Source organism: Phymastichus coffea, unplaced genomic scaffold, assembly GCF_024137745.1.
Source record: "Phymastichus coffea isolate CEN01 unplaced genomic scaffold, Cenicafe_Pcof_1.1 PCOF00039, whole genome shotgun sequence".
Lineage (NCBI taxonomy): Eukaryota > Metazoa > Arthropoda > Insecta > Hymenoptera > Eulophidae > Phymastichus > Phymastichus coffea.
Genome location: NW_026706850.1, coordinates 2,183,831 through 2,200,786, shown reverse-complemented (window position 1 = coordinate 2,200,786; position 16,956 = coordinate 2,183,831). Strand labels below are relative to the sequence as shown.

The following is a 16,956-nucleotide window of genomic DNA, read 5'->3' as shown; positions in this document are numbered from 1 at the left end:
TCGCGAGAATGCATATTATTGAAAAATCGGCTTATTAACATGGAAATTAATGCAAGCCATACTTACACTAAAAATTTATTCATTTTATATCCGCGCGCCAACAGACCCACAAACTCATTAAACTTAATCATTAGCATTATATTAATGAACGTAAACTTGCAATAAATAGTTTCCAACTGGTCTAAATGAATCATTTTGTTGATATAAATATCTGTATAGAATTATTATTATTAGAAACAAAATAATTCCATAAAATCTTTTTCTGATTAATGATTCCTAAACATAACATAGTCGAAACCGAAATGAAAGATTTGTATATATAATATAAACAAAATTTATGTTAATTTTTACTGAATCATAAATTTGCCAGTAAAAATCTTTACATTGATTCTGTACAAAAGTATATTAAAAATATAAAACAGCAAATTCGTTTCAAATGAAGGACTTCCATTTCTAATAGCTAAATATTCAATGTACATCAGCAATTAACTTGTTTATATTTATCTTTAATAAAATAAAGATTAACAGACCTAGTCAATTTAAGTACACTTTAAATATAATATATAACTAATTTAATTATTAGTCAATATTGTTTTAATAATTCAAATATTTATATTCTAATATGTTTGCTAAAATAACGAGCTTGATAAGGTCGGCAAAACCAATATTGGAAACAGTGTAATTGAAGAAATGTATATTTAACCTAACAATGTCAGTCAATTATTTATCCGTAATCTGTGAATTCACTCGTTGATTTAGGCTTTGAAATGTTTAATTATCACAAATAATAATTATATAAAGTGCATGTTACATGAAAATATAAAACATTTATTCATATTTATAGCTTTACATTTGAGATTATAATACGATCACCTTTATGAGTATGATATTATAACATATTTTCACCTTATCACACTGTACCTTGGACATCTGGCCGCTACTTTATAATATTGATTAAAGTAATACGTACAGGCGATTGACAAACTAATAATATACACGATTTCGGAATCACATGATTAACAATTTGATAACCATCAATGTATAGAAAACGTTTTAAATAATATTAGAACTATAATTAGATAAAAAATCATAAACAAAAATTATTTAAGAATTAATATTAACTTCTGAAAGAATGTGAATAAACCAAAAAAGTGTACTTCGGAATACAATACGTACTTAATTAACATTAATAATTACCAAGCAATATTTATAATAGCTTTTGACTTATTTTCCAATATGAATAAAACTTATGTATGGTATCAACAGTCTTTAATTGATGATATTAAGTTAATGGAATAAATGGTAAGTATAACAAATAGTTATCTTGTCTATAGATTTTGGCAAGCGAAAGAAAATGATAATAGACTTAAGAGCTTGACTACAAAGTTTACAGAGTACGAATTTCATAACCAAATGTATTCATGCTTTATGGATATAGGTTAGATATATAGATATAGAATATTCATTAGAAATTCTATTATGTCTATTTGAGAAAGTTGTTCGTAATAAGTTTACCATGAAAATATCCGAGAGCAATACTACTGTAACAAGTTTATTGTGAAAGTTGAGTTCTTCTTAGATTGTTGCAATGGGTTAAGATATGATAATCAAATGAATTATCCATCTTATGTTCATCCGTATACGATTCCAAATCACTAAAATATCTTATATAAGTCTTCGGTTTACTATTAATAATTTTCAATAATTTTCAAGGAGATGAAAGCCATGTCAATCGTCCTAAATTATCATACAATGTATGCCAATGTTCCCTATGTATACAAAGCGAGATACTTACTTTGAAAAAAAATTCTTTTATCTCACTCAATCTATACGCTGTGTTTTGTACGTGTTGCCATAGTATTTATCAAAAAATATCAATAAACGTCTATATTCTTGAAGCTTTGAAAGTAACGAAGGAACTTAAGATTGCGGAGCATTAAAACAAACATTTTACACTTTCAACATTCTGATACTATTCACTTTCTTTATCGTATCAATGTAGAAACTAGGACCAAAAAGTCTCATTTTAAATTCGATTGTACAAGTACAAATGAAAGTTTTTATCTACACTTATATCATGAATATCCTTGGTAAATACTTTCTTTTCATTTACCATTCATGAGAGTCGTTCATCTGTAGCAGTGCATTGAATGGGAACGGCTATGAAAACCATAAAATCGAGTAACAGCTCAACGAAAATTTCGCTCGAATTGATGTCTAGTATTTGTATATTTATGTACAATTTCGAGCATTGATATACAGCACTCATTTATGCTTACAGTGTCCAATGCTTTTTATACTTTTTTCTTCTTAATTAATTTCCTCCTTTTCCGATATTCCATACTCATTTAATGTTACCGTATCAATGTACAAGTCATAAATGCCGATAAAGTAGTTAAAATGATCACTAATAAAATTGAAGATATTTCAGGTCCTGTGAACACATAACAACCAGAAAAATACGATGTCAGTAGATATTTTTAATTTGAAAAGTACATAAATAAAATTTTATTGTTCATGCACTGCTATGCATTTAATACAACTAATTATAAAAGTAATTTAAGGAAGGTTACTGATGTAATTTCTATCCGACCTAAAAAAATGTGTCTAAAATTAAAAAATTTCTTACAACAGAAAACTTTTTTTGATTTTCTTTGGTTAAAAGTTAATATTTTGATAACACTACTAATCTCTCAATGTTGCAATTCTACAGTTTAAGCCTTTTTGACATTTTACAATGTAATAAATACCTTCACGTATCTATTAGGAAATCGTGTATTAAAAAAATATATTAAAAAACTAAAGACAAAGTAAAATATTCATAAGAGATTGAACAAACCTAAAGGTATTGTGATTGCTCTAAACCAAAACATAAAATTTCAATAATCGATTCAAACTTTGAGATATTCAGCAAATATGACATTAAATATCCGTGTAAAATTTGAAATTTATCCACCACGATGTTCGTGAGTTACGGTTAATTAACTTTAATCTATTTTATAAGTGAACAATGATAGCGGTATGGCATTTAGACACCCTATAATTATTTTTTAACTTCTTTTTCTAGCTTGTATATATACTACAGAGTGGTACATAGCTGCCTTTATGCAATAACACATAATTTAACGCATGGTGAAAAAAAATATGTTCTGCACTTGGTGCAGAAATGTGTACTTTCCGCACGCTCAAAACGTAGCATGCATTCTAAATTGACTTTTCCACTCCTCGTACAGAAAAATATTATGCTATAGTCTAATGCGGGAGGGTTATTTTTTACCTCGCTTAGTTTGCTTTTTCTCCCTAGCTTTTCTCAGGTAGATACAGCTACACAAGTTTATAACCGTTACCATATCAAAAAATATCATAGTTTTTCCAATGGCAAACCATTTCTCCATAAAATGAAGTTAAACTATTAAAAAAATGTATATTTCAGTAATATCGACAACTTTGTTACGTGTAGACTAAAATGTCAGTGGTTTTCTCCTTGCGATATCATTAAGTAGAATTTCATTAACTATGAAAAAAACAAAAGGTCCACGATTGGTTGACAGTTATATTGACTTTGAAAAAGTGTAATTCCCATTTGCCAAGAGTTGAACTACAAATCAAAAGCGAACGCTTAATCCAGAGTAGCGTTGACGTTGTAAACGTCAAGTGAAAGAAGCTTATACAAAACTCAAATTCAAGCCGCAGCAGCAAAGAAACACTGTTCTTTGTAGCAAAAAGAAATTACTAGTCCAACGAGATTTTGCTGGTGCAAAGTGAAAAGCTTTCTAGTGGCAGCAGTAAAGGCGACGAAAGAGTGAGAGAGAACAAAAGCGCGTAGCAGGCAAAAAGATTTCCCTTGGCGTCGAATCAGTAAAGCAAACTTGGTGTAAAGCAAACAGAAGAATTGGCCGTGTACGTAAGAGGCTTAACCTGGGTATATACCTTGGGAGGAGCTGGCGTTCCTTGTGTGGCTCTGTGCACGGGTCTCACGACTTTCCATTGGCTGCTTGAGAAATCGCTCGTCCCCGGCAACACGGTGCTCGTCGCTACGTAAATAGAGCGACGAAATCGTCGCCAAGCACTTCAGCTTCATATCGCCTCGGCGAAAGTGCTTCGCTGACAAGCGGAACTCCAATCCAAGCTGTGATGAACTTAACCCGCCCGCGTCTACGCTTATATTATGCGGCCCTTTTAGATGTTTACTATCCACCTGAAATCAACGGATTATTTTCCTTCTTTTCTCATTTAGCAAGTTAATAATACACTAATTTGTGGAATAAATTTCTCGAAACTTTGTAAAATAAAGTTGAAAGAGTAGTCGCGAAGGAAAAAAACTACGATTTCCTTATCGGTGCAAAAAAATCCACTTTCAATCAAACCAGTAAGTTAAAAACAATCAAACCAGTTAGAAATTGAAAAGCAACGTTGACGATTGAGAATGCATTGATTTTGTCGCAAAATTTCACCTCAGTTATATATATATATATATATATATATATATATATATATATATATATATATATATATATATATATATATATATGTATATATATATTTATATATATATATATCTTCATAGTAAACCTCATCTATAGGATTAAAAGCCTTCCTGTGACTCCTTTATAAAGCTTCACGTGGTCTATAAACTTTATACGCACATGTGACCTAATGCTTTTAATATAGACCAACGTTTTTCACTGCTGCACATGCTAGAAATTTTTGTATCGAGTCGATCACTTAGTTTTGACTTGTTTATTTTTTCATAAGCTTCTATGAACAAGAAATATATAACGCATGGAAGGATACCGGATGATATTGCGATTGTATCTCAAAATTAAATTCCATTTATTAATCGAACAATTATTCATATAAAAATTTTTTCAATTATATTTGTGGTCAAAATATTTAAAAATTAAAAATTAAATAATTGAAAAAATTAAATTAAACTACATACTCAATTTTTTTATTTATTACAATTTCCATTTTTCTGTTATTATTATTATTATTATTATTATTATTATTATTATTATTATTATTATTATTATTATTATTATTATTATTATTATTATTATTATTATTACTATTATTATTATTATTATTTTTATTTGTATTATTATTCTTATTTGAAATTTGGAACTCAAAAGTATATTGCTACATTTTTCCGAGACTAACATAGCACACTATCTTAAGCGTTCTTCATTTAGTTTATACTATCGTATCCCAGTTCATTTCAATTATTCCTTATCTCTTATTGATCGGTCTAGGAGTCCCGTACTAATAGAATTTCTCTTGATATAAAAGATTATTAATGAATCCAAATAAATAATTTTTTAGTTAAAATCTTTATTATAACAAGAGAAGCATTTTAAGCTAACTGAAAAATAAACATTATTTTAAATTATACTTTTATTATTCTTGCTCTTATTTATATAAGAATTCATCAGGTAGCGGTGAAGAAGTTCATGAAGCTCCAAGAGTCGTACATTGATTTATAAAGTTGACACTTTGCTCGGTCTCATATTACTTCTAGGATTAACGTCACGTATCTCCCTCTTCTTTACATAAAGAAAATCGCATCCGTCAAAGAAAGTAGAAATTAGGACAGGTGCCGTCAGGATGCGACATAGATCCATACCAATAGATCGTTGTACGTGCTTACGTTGATTGATGGAATAAGATTCATTTAAAAAAAATAACAAATTCAAATGTTTTATACTTCAAATTATCAAAATAAAACGAGACTGTAAGACCTCAAAAGTATATATTTTCAAATGAACATACTCCCATTGAAATCGATTAAACTGTTCCAGAGGAATGAACGAACGTACATAAAAAATCAAGTCCAATTTGGAACTTTTTCTTTTTTAAATCAAAAACAGTATGATAAGCTACGTAATATTTATAATGTAAATTTTTTTGAAACGTTAATGTATTTCAATATGTTTTCGTTCACATATTCATGAAGATGAACTGTGATCTTACAAAATCCTTAAAAAAATACTCCCGTATAATATCTTGAAAATTCAAATTTTATGTAGAAAATATTATGATTATCAAAATGGTATTTACAGATAATAAAAAATAACATGCTGGTATCATGATAAGATACAGAGATATGAAATCCATATAACTGAAGCAAAAGAAAGTATGTATATGATTATTCAAATAATTGAAAATCTATCAATTTTATATCAATCTGAAGTAGAAGTTTGAATAAAAAACTTAATACGATATATTTCCATGTTCTCGTTTTTGATAGCCTTTGATTCATTATAAAATAATGAAAATTTAAATGTTAGATGTAACACAGTATTTAATCTCAAATATCCAAGTATACTCTTAACTCGTATATAGTAAAACCTTCCGTAACTTATAAATATGAATGCTTTACTTTCGAGAAAATCCGTATTATATGAAAATTGCTGTCACACTTTTCCATTTTAATAATATAAACTGTGAGATTGACATAATAATTTTTCTATTTCTGCCAACAAATAACGTTACTGTATACTTGGTGCTAACAAATTTCCTTTTAAACATATAGTTTGTCAACATATAATCCTCGTTAAATTAACAAAAATTTTAAAGCTTTCTAAGTCAGCAACTTAAAGCTTGCGCGCGAAAGCTTTAAATAAAAATACAGCAAGACAAGCAAGCAACACGTTACAATAATAAGTGAGATAAATAGTTTCCAATTCTAATTAACAATGTATTTTCATGTAAAAAAATAATTTTTCACTTTTTCTTTGAATTAATTTTTCAACGTTGTACATTTCTAATGTGAGAATTACAGTAATTGCTTAAATATTTCATTCACTAGGTATATCACATAAAGTTGAATAATAAATGTTTGTTAAATTAAATAGGTACCTACTGGTTCCTCGTTGACATACCACATCAATGTGGCAGGCGGTTTCGAGGGAGCGGAAGTACAGTTTAGTCGTACCAAGTCACCTGCTTGGTATTTTACCTTGGTTCCGCTTATTCTAGGGCCTTGCTCCGGTAACACTATGCAAAGGAATAAGAATGTAAATTAATCAGTTACTTTATTGTAATGTATGGTGTCTATACTAAGCTTTTTACGATTATAAATTAATTAATTGGATAATGCGATGCATTTATATTAATCAAGGTAACTTAAAAATTGCTACTTCAAAATTTGCTAAAATAATGTAATGATTATACTCACACGCTGCAGACATTGACAATCTATATCTATTCATACATCGATCGAATATGTAAATAAGATACACGAAGATTGGTGACATATAAAAAAAAGTAAAAAATGGACACACGGAAGACTCGTACCGAGGCATCTCGGTTAATAGTCTCGTGTGGAAGAAATAACGAGTGTTTGTTGGAAACAATAAAGAAAAATGAGAACTTCGAGACTATACATACGAGAACGACGAGTGAAAGGTGATGATACAAAAACAAAAAAAAACTTAGCGTCAAAAGCACGGAAGGAAATAGTACGTGAAATGACGGGTTTGAACTCAGAGTACGTGTTTTAATTGGAAGAGAAAGAAGGAAACGATTGGTACAGAACATAGGCGTAAACTTACTCTACATTTTAAAATCAACTTAAACTCATTTTATGTGATTATTTGTAACGTATTTACTTGATGATTACATAAATAAAAGTAATGCCAACAACTTTTGAGGAAAGATCCAAAAATACCAAGAAAATGCCAATTCTGAACTGAAAGATAGGGCAAAAGATACAGATCGAGATAAAAATGCAGTGGTCTCGTATAACACGAGGAGAGGAGAATATAGACGAACCATAAAACTTGGTAGCTCTTGAATAAGCGCTAATTGTGCACTTTCATTAGTAGCTTGTTAAAGGTAGATCCGACAGATAAGGACAAATTGGTCGAGGATTGAGTAATCAGATAATTGAGCCTCGGCCTACACCTTATCCGATAGTGGATATATATATATATATATATATATATATATATATATATATATATATATATATATATATATATAGACAATGTGACACTTACCAACTACGGTCATATCCGCGTGATTCGAGACGGTGTGGAAAGCTGGTGCCTCAGCTGATACTTCGCACCTGTAGCGGCCTGTACTCTCGTGACTTACTCGCCGTAGCTCTATCGATCTTTCTATTGACTTTCGTTTCTGTAACAATTTGAACATTGGTTTGTCTTTTCAATTTTGATTATTAAATTCTCTTAGATTTCATTTTAAAACAAAATGTTGACAGTACGGTTCTTATAGTCATGCGAGTTAGACGTATTTTCGACTACTGTCTGGATCAGTGTTTACAAGTAGTTTGTACCAGAGTTTAACACGGCTAGTGCCGCTAGGGTCCAGTTGCTTGAACATTTACTAATTGAAAACGTAATTACATTTACCGAAAAAATGGTTTACCAAGATAAACCAATCAACTCACAGTCCCAATTTGCTCAAAGTTCTCAAGAAATCAACTCTACAAACAATGCTAAAGATTCTACAAAGTTATTTTCGAAAGTGGTCAGCAACAGTCTTTTTTTCAAAAAGAACCAGGCTATTATTAAATGACTTATACAAATTGATTTAAAGCTTAATTTAAAAAAACAAAATGTTCAAGATATACACTATTTGCAAAACTGACTTTAACTCTTACAGATGTACAATGTTAAAAAATCAATCAATCATTCAGTCCTTGCTTCGAAGTGGAAATAAATTGAACATCAACTTTGACATTTTTCATAATGTATATGCTTACAAAGTTTTAGAAGTAAATTTTTTTCAATCTAATAATTATAAAGCTATCACGCGTGCGTAGCCAAATGGAATTTACACAAACTTTGTCCAAAGACAAATCTTCACTAATTATGTGAATGGGTAGCTTCCATAAATTAAATTAAATTAAAAAAAACTTTTCTAGTTAGATTTTGCCGTATTGTGCTTATTTATTATTATATTAAACATATATTATTATTCAACAAAAAAATACGGAAGTAATTTAATAGCTACTTTAAGTTTCACGTGCGCTTCTAACAATTTTCACTTTTTATACCCAAGTAATGATGAAAGCTATAAGATATGTTCAATGGAAAGAAAAAAGTTTAGTAAAACATTGGTTTTAAAGGCATTTTAAACTGTAAACTGATCTAAAGTACTGTTATCGACGAAACAATTGTTTTCTAGAGTGATTCGAAATACTGTGGTCGGTACTATTAAAGTATTCAACTGAAATTTGTATGTACATATAAAGAAATGAAACACAGCTCAAACAGTTAAATCAGCGGGAATTATAATCACTGACACAGTTAAGCGCAAGTAACTTTCGTACAAAGTTTGGCCGCTACCAGGTGCAACGCTAGATTAACGTAATAGCTTGTGTTTATGCCACACTACTTTACTCACAAATCATAAAATAATTATAAATTTTTGTTTTAATTTAATTTAATGTCTTATGTTAATTATGCTTTACCATAAAATCCTTCATACAGAAAAAGATTACCCAGGCAAGTTAATATTTCAAAAAGTTAAATAATTCAATAAATAATGTATTCCAATCTGTGACACGTTTGGGAAAAGAGTCTTTAAAGCAAATAAACGGAGGAATTCATTCGAAGAATGAAAAGTTGGGTAGTGATTCACGAAGCAGAATTCAGTTAAAAATGTTTCTTGCCAGTGGTTTAAATGCATGAGCGCGTCTCTCCAACATAGTATATGTAATTATAGTGTCTCATGTGCAAAAACAATGATTGAGCAAGCACTGCGTATACTCAAGGTGTGCCAAAATTGGCGTCGTCACGCTGTTCATTATCAGAGGAACGACAATATCTTGGCACCAGTGGTGATGGTGGTGGTTGGTCTGATAAACAAATGGCACGTGCCTTATCACACACTTACACATACGCTACACGCAGTCGATAGATAAGAGAAGGTATAGCTGGGAAAATTACGAGAGGCGTCCCGCCATGAGAACAAAGGACACTTCTGTGATTTCCTGATGCTACGCGGCGCTGGGAAACGAGTCATTCTATTTCCACTGCACGTTTGAGTTTGCGGGGCCCGAATTTACGGTTAAATCACGTTCTTACCCCCTTCCCTCCCTACCGCCGCGTCTCTCTCTCTCTCTCTGTCTGTACGTCTATCTCTCTCTCTTTCTCTTTCTCTCTCTTTCTCTTTCTCTCTCTGTCTTGTGCTCTCGTTTTCTCACTCGTTCTCTTAACTTTTTTCCATTATCACCTTACGGACCAACCATGACTTCGCCTCCTTTCTTCTTGTCTTCTTCTTCTTTTTTAGTGCGTTTTCTTTTTATTAAAAAAGATATCAGAAGCCATTGATTTTAGTTCGACTGAACGGAATGGGCAACCAGCAAGGGGTAACAGATTTTTTAATCCGGACGTTGTTGGGAAAGGTCACGTTCGTCTGTACGCTAGCAAGAAAATGAAACTTTGTAACTAGAAACCTGATCGTAAGAGAAAAAAATAGAACGGTCATCAGTTTTGAGATTATACGTTTTATGTTTTAGTTAAATAACATGAATGTTTTATTTCAAATCAATTTCTATAACATAATTTACGATTCCTATTTTTCACCAGATTATAAGAAGTATGAAAAAAATGGGAAAAAAGTTTTGTTTGAAAAAAATAATTCATACGGAATATATACGCAAAACAAACGATATCAACTGAATCGACATATTTTTACAGTTTTTTTAAAAATGCTTATGCAGTCATGAAATCAATAAATATCAAAAGAATAAATCGTCGATAATCAGTATAAAGAAAAATATTTGTAACATTTTAAACTTGGAGGGTTTTATAGCTGTTAAAACAGTATCTCTTCAGGATTTTAATTTAAAGAAGTTATTTGTCAATTAAAGTTCTACTTGCTTTTCCGTGTATGTCAATAATAGACTGGACTCAATTTCTCTCGTAATAAAAGAGCTTGTATACAGCTACTTTTATTTACTATAGGTACGATTAATGAGTTTTCCATCTTGAAACGGGCGAAAAATGCGAAGTACTAGTTATACTTATAAAACAGCCTCTCTTTCTGTACATTTCGTATGAAAATATCTCGTGCAGCGCCCTGATTCAATGTGAATAAAGCGCTTGTTTTGCGTCTAGCCGACGAGACTAAACTTTTCTCTGTTTTCTGCATAGTGTCGCGTAGCTGCCGACTAGCTTTCATTGCAACTTCAGTAGTGAACAAGTTTTATACTAGCGCCCCGCTTAATTCAATGAGTCGCGCGCTCGCGCGAATTCGGCTTTAATTCCCAGGAAACGAAAATTAGACGAAGCTTTTTTTTCTCTCTCTAGCTGTAAAAGCTTCTACTCAGGAAAATACTCAAGAATGTTACCAGAAAATGCTCTTGTAGAACTTTAATTAGTCGGGAACTTTTAATGAACATTATATCTTCAAAAGTTGCATTTTAATGTATTCTTTTTCTTTCATTCAGCCCAAAATATCTTATAAAAGATTTTTTTATTATTACTCTTTTAGTCTTTGAAGTGAAAGTTGAGTTAGCTGATTAAAATTTCTTTCGTGGCAATGCAGATAAAGTTTTGTGGTCGACTTCAGTTAATTTTCAAAATTTTTCTTACTTTATCTCGGTTCTGTGTTTGATGCAGCGGATCAAAATTAAACTTTATTATTAGATTATCATAGTCTCAATAGTAATGCGATTCACTGATCAATCAAGATATTTATCCTATTTTTAGTAATAAAAATGATCTTCTCTGTATCAGTGAGGCGCCGATAAGCATGTTCCTTCAGTGATATAATTCTTTGACAACATATATTATATGTATACCTGGCCTCGAGGTACGAAAGCTTTCGTTAATATTAAACAGGGCGCCAGAAGGGTATCTACACGTGTATAAGAGTGAAATGATTTCCCAATAGCATTCCAACAGTATTTCTCCGCCCCTTTTGGCCTCTTATCTTCTTCATTTTTGTTTTGCTTTTCGTTTTTAAGCTGGGCGAAAAAAGAACGAATCCCTGAAGGCATTAAAGGGTCGATTGAAAAAAAGGGAAAAAAGTCGGTCACGCATGTATGAAGATAAAAATCATTCGTGCAACTGAGTAACCGCAGCTTCATTTTTCTTCGTGAAGCCATTTCTCGGAAATGCTAAACAAATATTATTTATTTGAGCAATATTCCTATCTTCAAGTACCAACTCTCGTCCCCCTTTAGCGTGTTTTCCTCTTTGCGTTGCAGCTAACGCCTAAGTGCATTTATACAAGAAAAACGCGTGTAGGCCATTACTATTTTTATCTTTAATAACTCTATTTGTATTCAGGAGTTTCTCGCTCGCGATTTACATTTAATATATGAAGCTACATTATTTCTACTACTGTAATGTAATCATTTATAAAGTGTTTTCAAAGTTATGATTATTCTGTTTTATCTGCCTCAAAGTATCCTTCAAACGTAATAGTAATATCTTGAAGAATTATAATATCTTGTGATTAAATATTCGAGCAATTTTTTTATTTGAATATTACATACTAGTAACATCATAGGAAGTATATAAAATCCATCTTAATTTAAATAAAAATATTATTTCAAATTAACTGAATTATGATTGATTTAAAATAGTATATTTTTAAATTTTATTTTTAATTTAATTTATATTTTTCAATTTAATCCAATAAACGAGTTTAAGTGAACTATTTCAAAATGTGAATCATATATAATGAGGAAATTTAAGCTGTGTCATAAAAAATAATCTTCAATTCATCTTCCTAGTGTACCTATTGGTTAATCTATTTAAATGCTCGTGTTTCGTTGAAGCTATATATTAACATATGGAAGCTATATAACCTATGCAACGAGCAATTCATTTCGAAGTAAATTAATATTGGAAGAAAGAAATAGTTATTCAAAAGATTCAATACAGAAAGAGGTTTTGCAATTTTTGGTAACGTCACTTATATTATTTCTTACTCGTTTAAAGGAAGTATCTTAAATCCTTATTAGGATTAAGCAACCTATTCCATCTTTTCAACAAATAATAGCTGAATTCAAGTAAAAAAAATGTCATCATAAGCAATAATCATGACTCCATTTAATTGATTTTTAGAGTGCAAATCCGCCTAGGTAATTGTTACTATCTGCAAATATTTTTTTGAGTGGCTTTTGCATTTAACTGAAGTACGAATTTGAAAAGCCTATGTTTGATGCTGTTCTTCTCTAATTTGTCTCCCAACGCCTTCTCCTACCTACACTGTAAATTGGATTCGAGAAAGAAAAAGGTTTAATGTCTGATGAGTAATAAATCGTGCGAAATTTTTTCAGAAAGGCTGTTCACGTATAAAATCTTTTACAGCGTATGATTACAAGTAGACATGAGAAAAAAAGGATTGTAAGTGGCAGGGAAAGAACACTCACGTCGACGTTGACCCCAGGTAAAGGAAAGACTTGTACGGCTGGATGTTCTTTGGGCACGTAGCGATAAAACTCATGTCCATCCTTGTACCACTTGACCGAGTAGAGAGTTTCCCGGTCCAGGTTGAAATTGCACTCCATCCGCACCGTTTGATTCTGCACTACGTGCTGTGGAATTTTCAGAGCTGTCATGCGAAGAGCTTCTATACCTGCGAACACAAGCAAAACTTACTAGCGCCTTTACTCGATTTGACCAGTGCCAGTCGCCGCCAAACGCGACGAACCAGGCTAAATGGATCCTCTCTCGTTCTGCTTTTACAGCCAGCACTTGCGAATAATAGCACTAATGGTGCTGACCGTTCTAAAACAAAAACCAAGCTTTATTGAGACTGTAAAACTACCTCCGTATAAATGGCCTTCGGTATGTTGAGAAGCATATAGCATAATTTCTATTCTTTTTTACTTAGCAATCTGTATCTGTCTGTATCTGAATAGCTAACTGTTTCAATTAATCTATATTCTATTTTTTTTGTTTGAAAAAGATATAAAACGGTTAGTCTCTTTATTACATCTGTTCAAGAAGAAAAGCACAAATGAACAACAAAGCAGTTGGAAAATCAGAATTTTCGTGCAAATACCATTTATGCCAAATAATATTCAACACGCATGATTACATTCTGTAAATGGTAATATTCCAATTTAATATTTGTTAAATTGTAATCTGAAAACGGAGATTTGCTTTTTCTACTCTTCTAATGAATTTTCCATGAAGTTTCAGTCATGTAATATAAACTACGTTTTTATTTCCTTACTGTTTAAAAATTTGACTTATGTGGGGTTTCAGTAAATAAATTCCAAAATATTCAATAGTAAGTTATCTACCTGTATTATTGCTCAATAATTCATATTGAGAATCCAGATAAAGTATTACTTTATGATGCAATACATCGAGATTGTTTTTGAAAGTAAATACATAGATTTAAAAAACACACACAAACAAATAATTAACTTTACATCAATAGCTGCGACTAAAAATCACACGTTATAATCAAAAATGTCGAAACAGCGCGGAAATGTATCCAGCGTGTAAAAACAGATAAGAAAAAAGCTCAAACTATCAATACGATAACAGAGACTCAAAAGCTTACTTATGTACAATACAGAGCTACAGAAAACCAGTGCCGTCCAAGGAGGAGATAAAGTTGAGAAGCGAGTGGCCACAAGCATCAACTATCGACTTTCGAGACCGCGTCTAAACCTTAAGCTCTGAGCGTCTGCCTTTCAAATAACCCTACATTGTGTTATCTCAATAGTTGAATTTACGCGACAACTAATCGCGAGTCTAATCGAACATGTGTAATTTCAATGTGTCTATGAGTAAGCAAAAAGGCGGGCAGAATATGTAATGTGAGTTCTTACGAGCGTGTGATTTGTTCGATTGTGAAGTGAATGTTTGAGTATCTATTTGGAATGATAAAATGCGATAACGATATAACTAGTTTATGAATAGTTTGAAACTTCTAGAATCCAATGAACGAGAACTAACAAGTCAAAGGGATGGGATAAGATTGTCGTGCTTTCAATGAAACGATGAAACTAGATAAGAAAAATATCTATCGAAATATTCGTAATACTTAATTTTATTAGCTTATTAGCCCTATATTAATATAAGACCTTGTTATAGTCATTTGCTCAAACGTTACACGTCGATATTACGATAAGAACTTTCATCAATTATTTTGTATGAATTTCACGTTCGCTCTTATATACTTATTACTTCCTTTCCGTACTAATATCGTAAAATTGCTATAAATATGTATGCCATACACATGCCTTTGATAAAAGTTACGTGTACAATGATGTCACTGTATATGATTGATAGTCTGAATTCCCCGATTCATTACACGATGACTGTTCAATGCTTATCCTTTCACGTAGTAATACACTTATTTAAACTTTGTTTAAGTCAATTTAATGCTGAAGCCGTATTTAAATACATATACAATTAAATAATAACAATAACATTAGTAGGTCTATGACTGTTATCACTGAGCTGCGTATCACAAATTAATTTATTATTTCCAGTCTCTATTAAAGATGATATGTGAAGAAACTCTAACTCGGTATTGAAGAGATTTACAAAAAGATATGACAGGCTGATTGATAGTGAACATAGAAAAGAATTTTGTACATTTATTAGTAGAATCAATTGTAATTATTGATAAATAAAATGAGAATAATTACTATAACTAACGATATCTCTAAAAATTGTAGTGTTGGTTTTATGTAGCTTTTAAGTATCAATTGTTCAAGCAAACAGAGAGATAACGCAGCAAAGTATATGAAAATCTGATATATAATCTCAAATAATTCAATTTCGTTCACTTCAATTATGGGAAATTCAGTTCGATTCAATTACAGAAATCATAATCAAGAATTAGGAAGGAAATGAAATCATACGAACCTGTAAGATAATTAAAAATCAAAAGTAGTATTTGGACAGTGTGATACATAGTTTTCCAAACTTGGTAACTCATTGTTCAATATAGACTTGAACTCTTCAAAATCACAATATTACGTCAGAGCACACACTTCTATTATTTTTTTACAGCGGGCCAATAAATGTCGAAAGTTAAACACTCACGCACTCGCAATCAAATGCGATGTCAAAGTCAACTTGTATCCAAAAGAAATAAGAAATTCAACGAAACTGTACTGAAAGGCCTACATCGTAGGGTACACGGACAATCCCAAGAGAAATGTAGCAGTAAACCCATGTCATAAAATTGTACACTCAGGCCTCTACAAACGAGACTCGGTTAACCATATATACCGTTCGCTAAAATTAACACGTACAAGTAGTAAAGGTCAGTGTGTGCCGAGACACAACACGAGCGCGGCGGACCGGCGGAGACTGCGACACACTCCTGTCCCAGCCCCAACCTCAGCCAGAGCGAGAGAGAGAGCTCACTTTTCCACTCCTCCCCACCCACAGTCTCTATTTGACTCCGAGTCTGCGCTACAATTCTATCCCTCTGGCCTCCCTCCTTTCCTCGTGCATGCGTGCTGTTGCGGCAAATATAGTTTGGGAGCTGCCGCGCTTTCTCTCTATGTACGTTGAGATTTGAAGAATCGTTGGCTAAACGCAGAGAAATAACCTGTAACAAATGTACTCTCTCTACCTCGACTCTGAAGAATTGCGCAGTTTTGCTGTAATGACGAAGAATTAAAGTGAGTAACTACGCCCGATAACAAATAGATCACAAAACTGTATCGCTTTCTGCTTTGATTAATGATCATTGCGCCTTTCGAACTACTTGCACATAATTTTTTAATATTGTTTTTAACCTTCATTATTGATTGGTAATTTGTTTGGGCATGAAACAATGTTTCAAGATTTTATATTTTACCAGTTTATTGCGTGATAATAATATCAATTTACGCTTAAGAAGTAATATCTAATTGACAAAGTCTAGACGACGGAACAATTAAGCACTCGAATTAGGAAGCATGTATATATACGTTACTTGAAATCTCAGCTCTGCACTTGTCCTTGTCATCTTTGTTCTTGTTTTATCCGTGGCATTGTGTTGCTGTCTGACTAG

General features: G+C 31.6%; 1 protein-coding gene across 1 annotated transcript; it reads right to left on the bottom strand.

Annotated features, from left to right (window-relative positions):
• Nucleotides 1-846: 846 nt before the first annotated feature.
• LOC131663903 (uncharacterized) lies at nt 847-16,264 on the bottom strand. Its single transcript, XM_058934662.1, has 6 exons — nt 15,816-16,264; nt 13,355-13,560; nt 8,001-8,136; nt 6,863-6,996; nt 3,931-4,198; nt 847-2,434 (listed from the first exon to the last, which is right to left on the bottom strand). Exons 1-6 carry the CDS (start codon nt 15,886-15,888, stop codon nt 2,355-2,357), a joined length of 897 nt encoding a protein of 298 aa, XP_058790645.1. The 5' UTR covers nt 15,889-16,264; the 3' UTR covers nt 847-2,354.
• Nucleotides 16,265-16,956: the final 692 nt, after the last annotated feature.

Coding starts and splice junctions, on each gene's coding strand:
- LOC131663903 (XM_058934662.1), bottom strand. CDS start 15,888: ATGAGTTACCAAGTTTGGAAAACTATGTATCACACTGTCCAAATACTA. Junction 4,199..6,862: donor GGTATGTCAACGAGGAACCA/GTAGGTACCTAT, acceptor CGTTGATTTCAG/GTGGATAGTAAACATCTAAA. Junction 2,435..3,930: donor GAACGCCAGCTCCTCCCAAG/GTATATACCCAG, acceptor ATGTGTTCACAG/GACCTGAAATATCTTCAATT.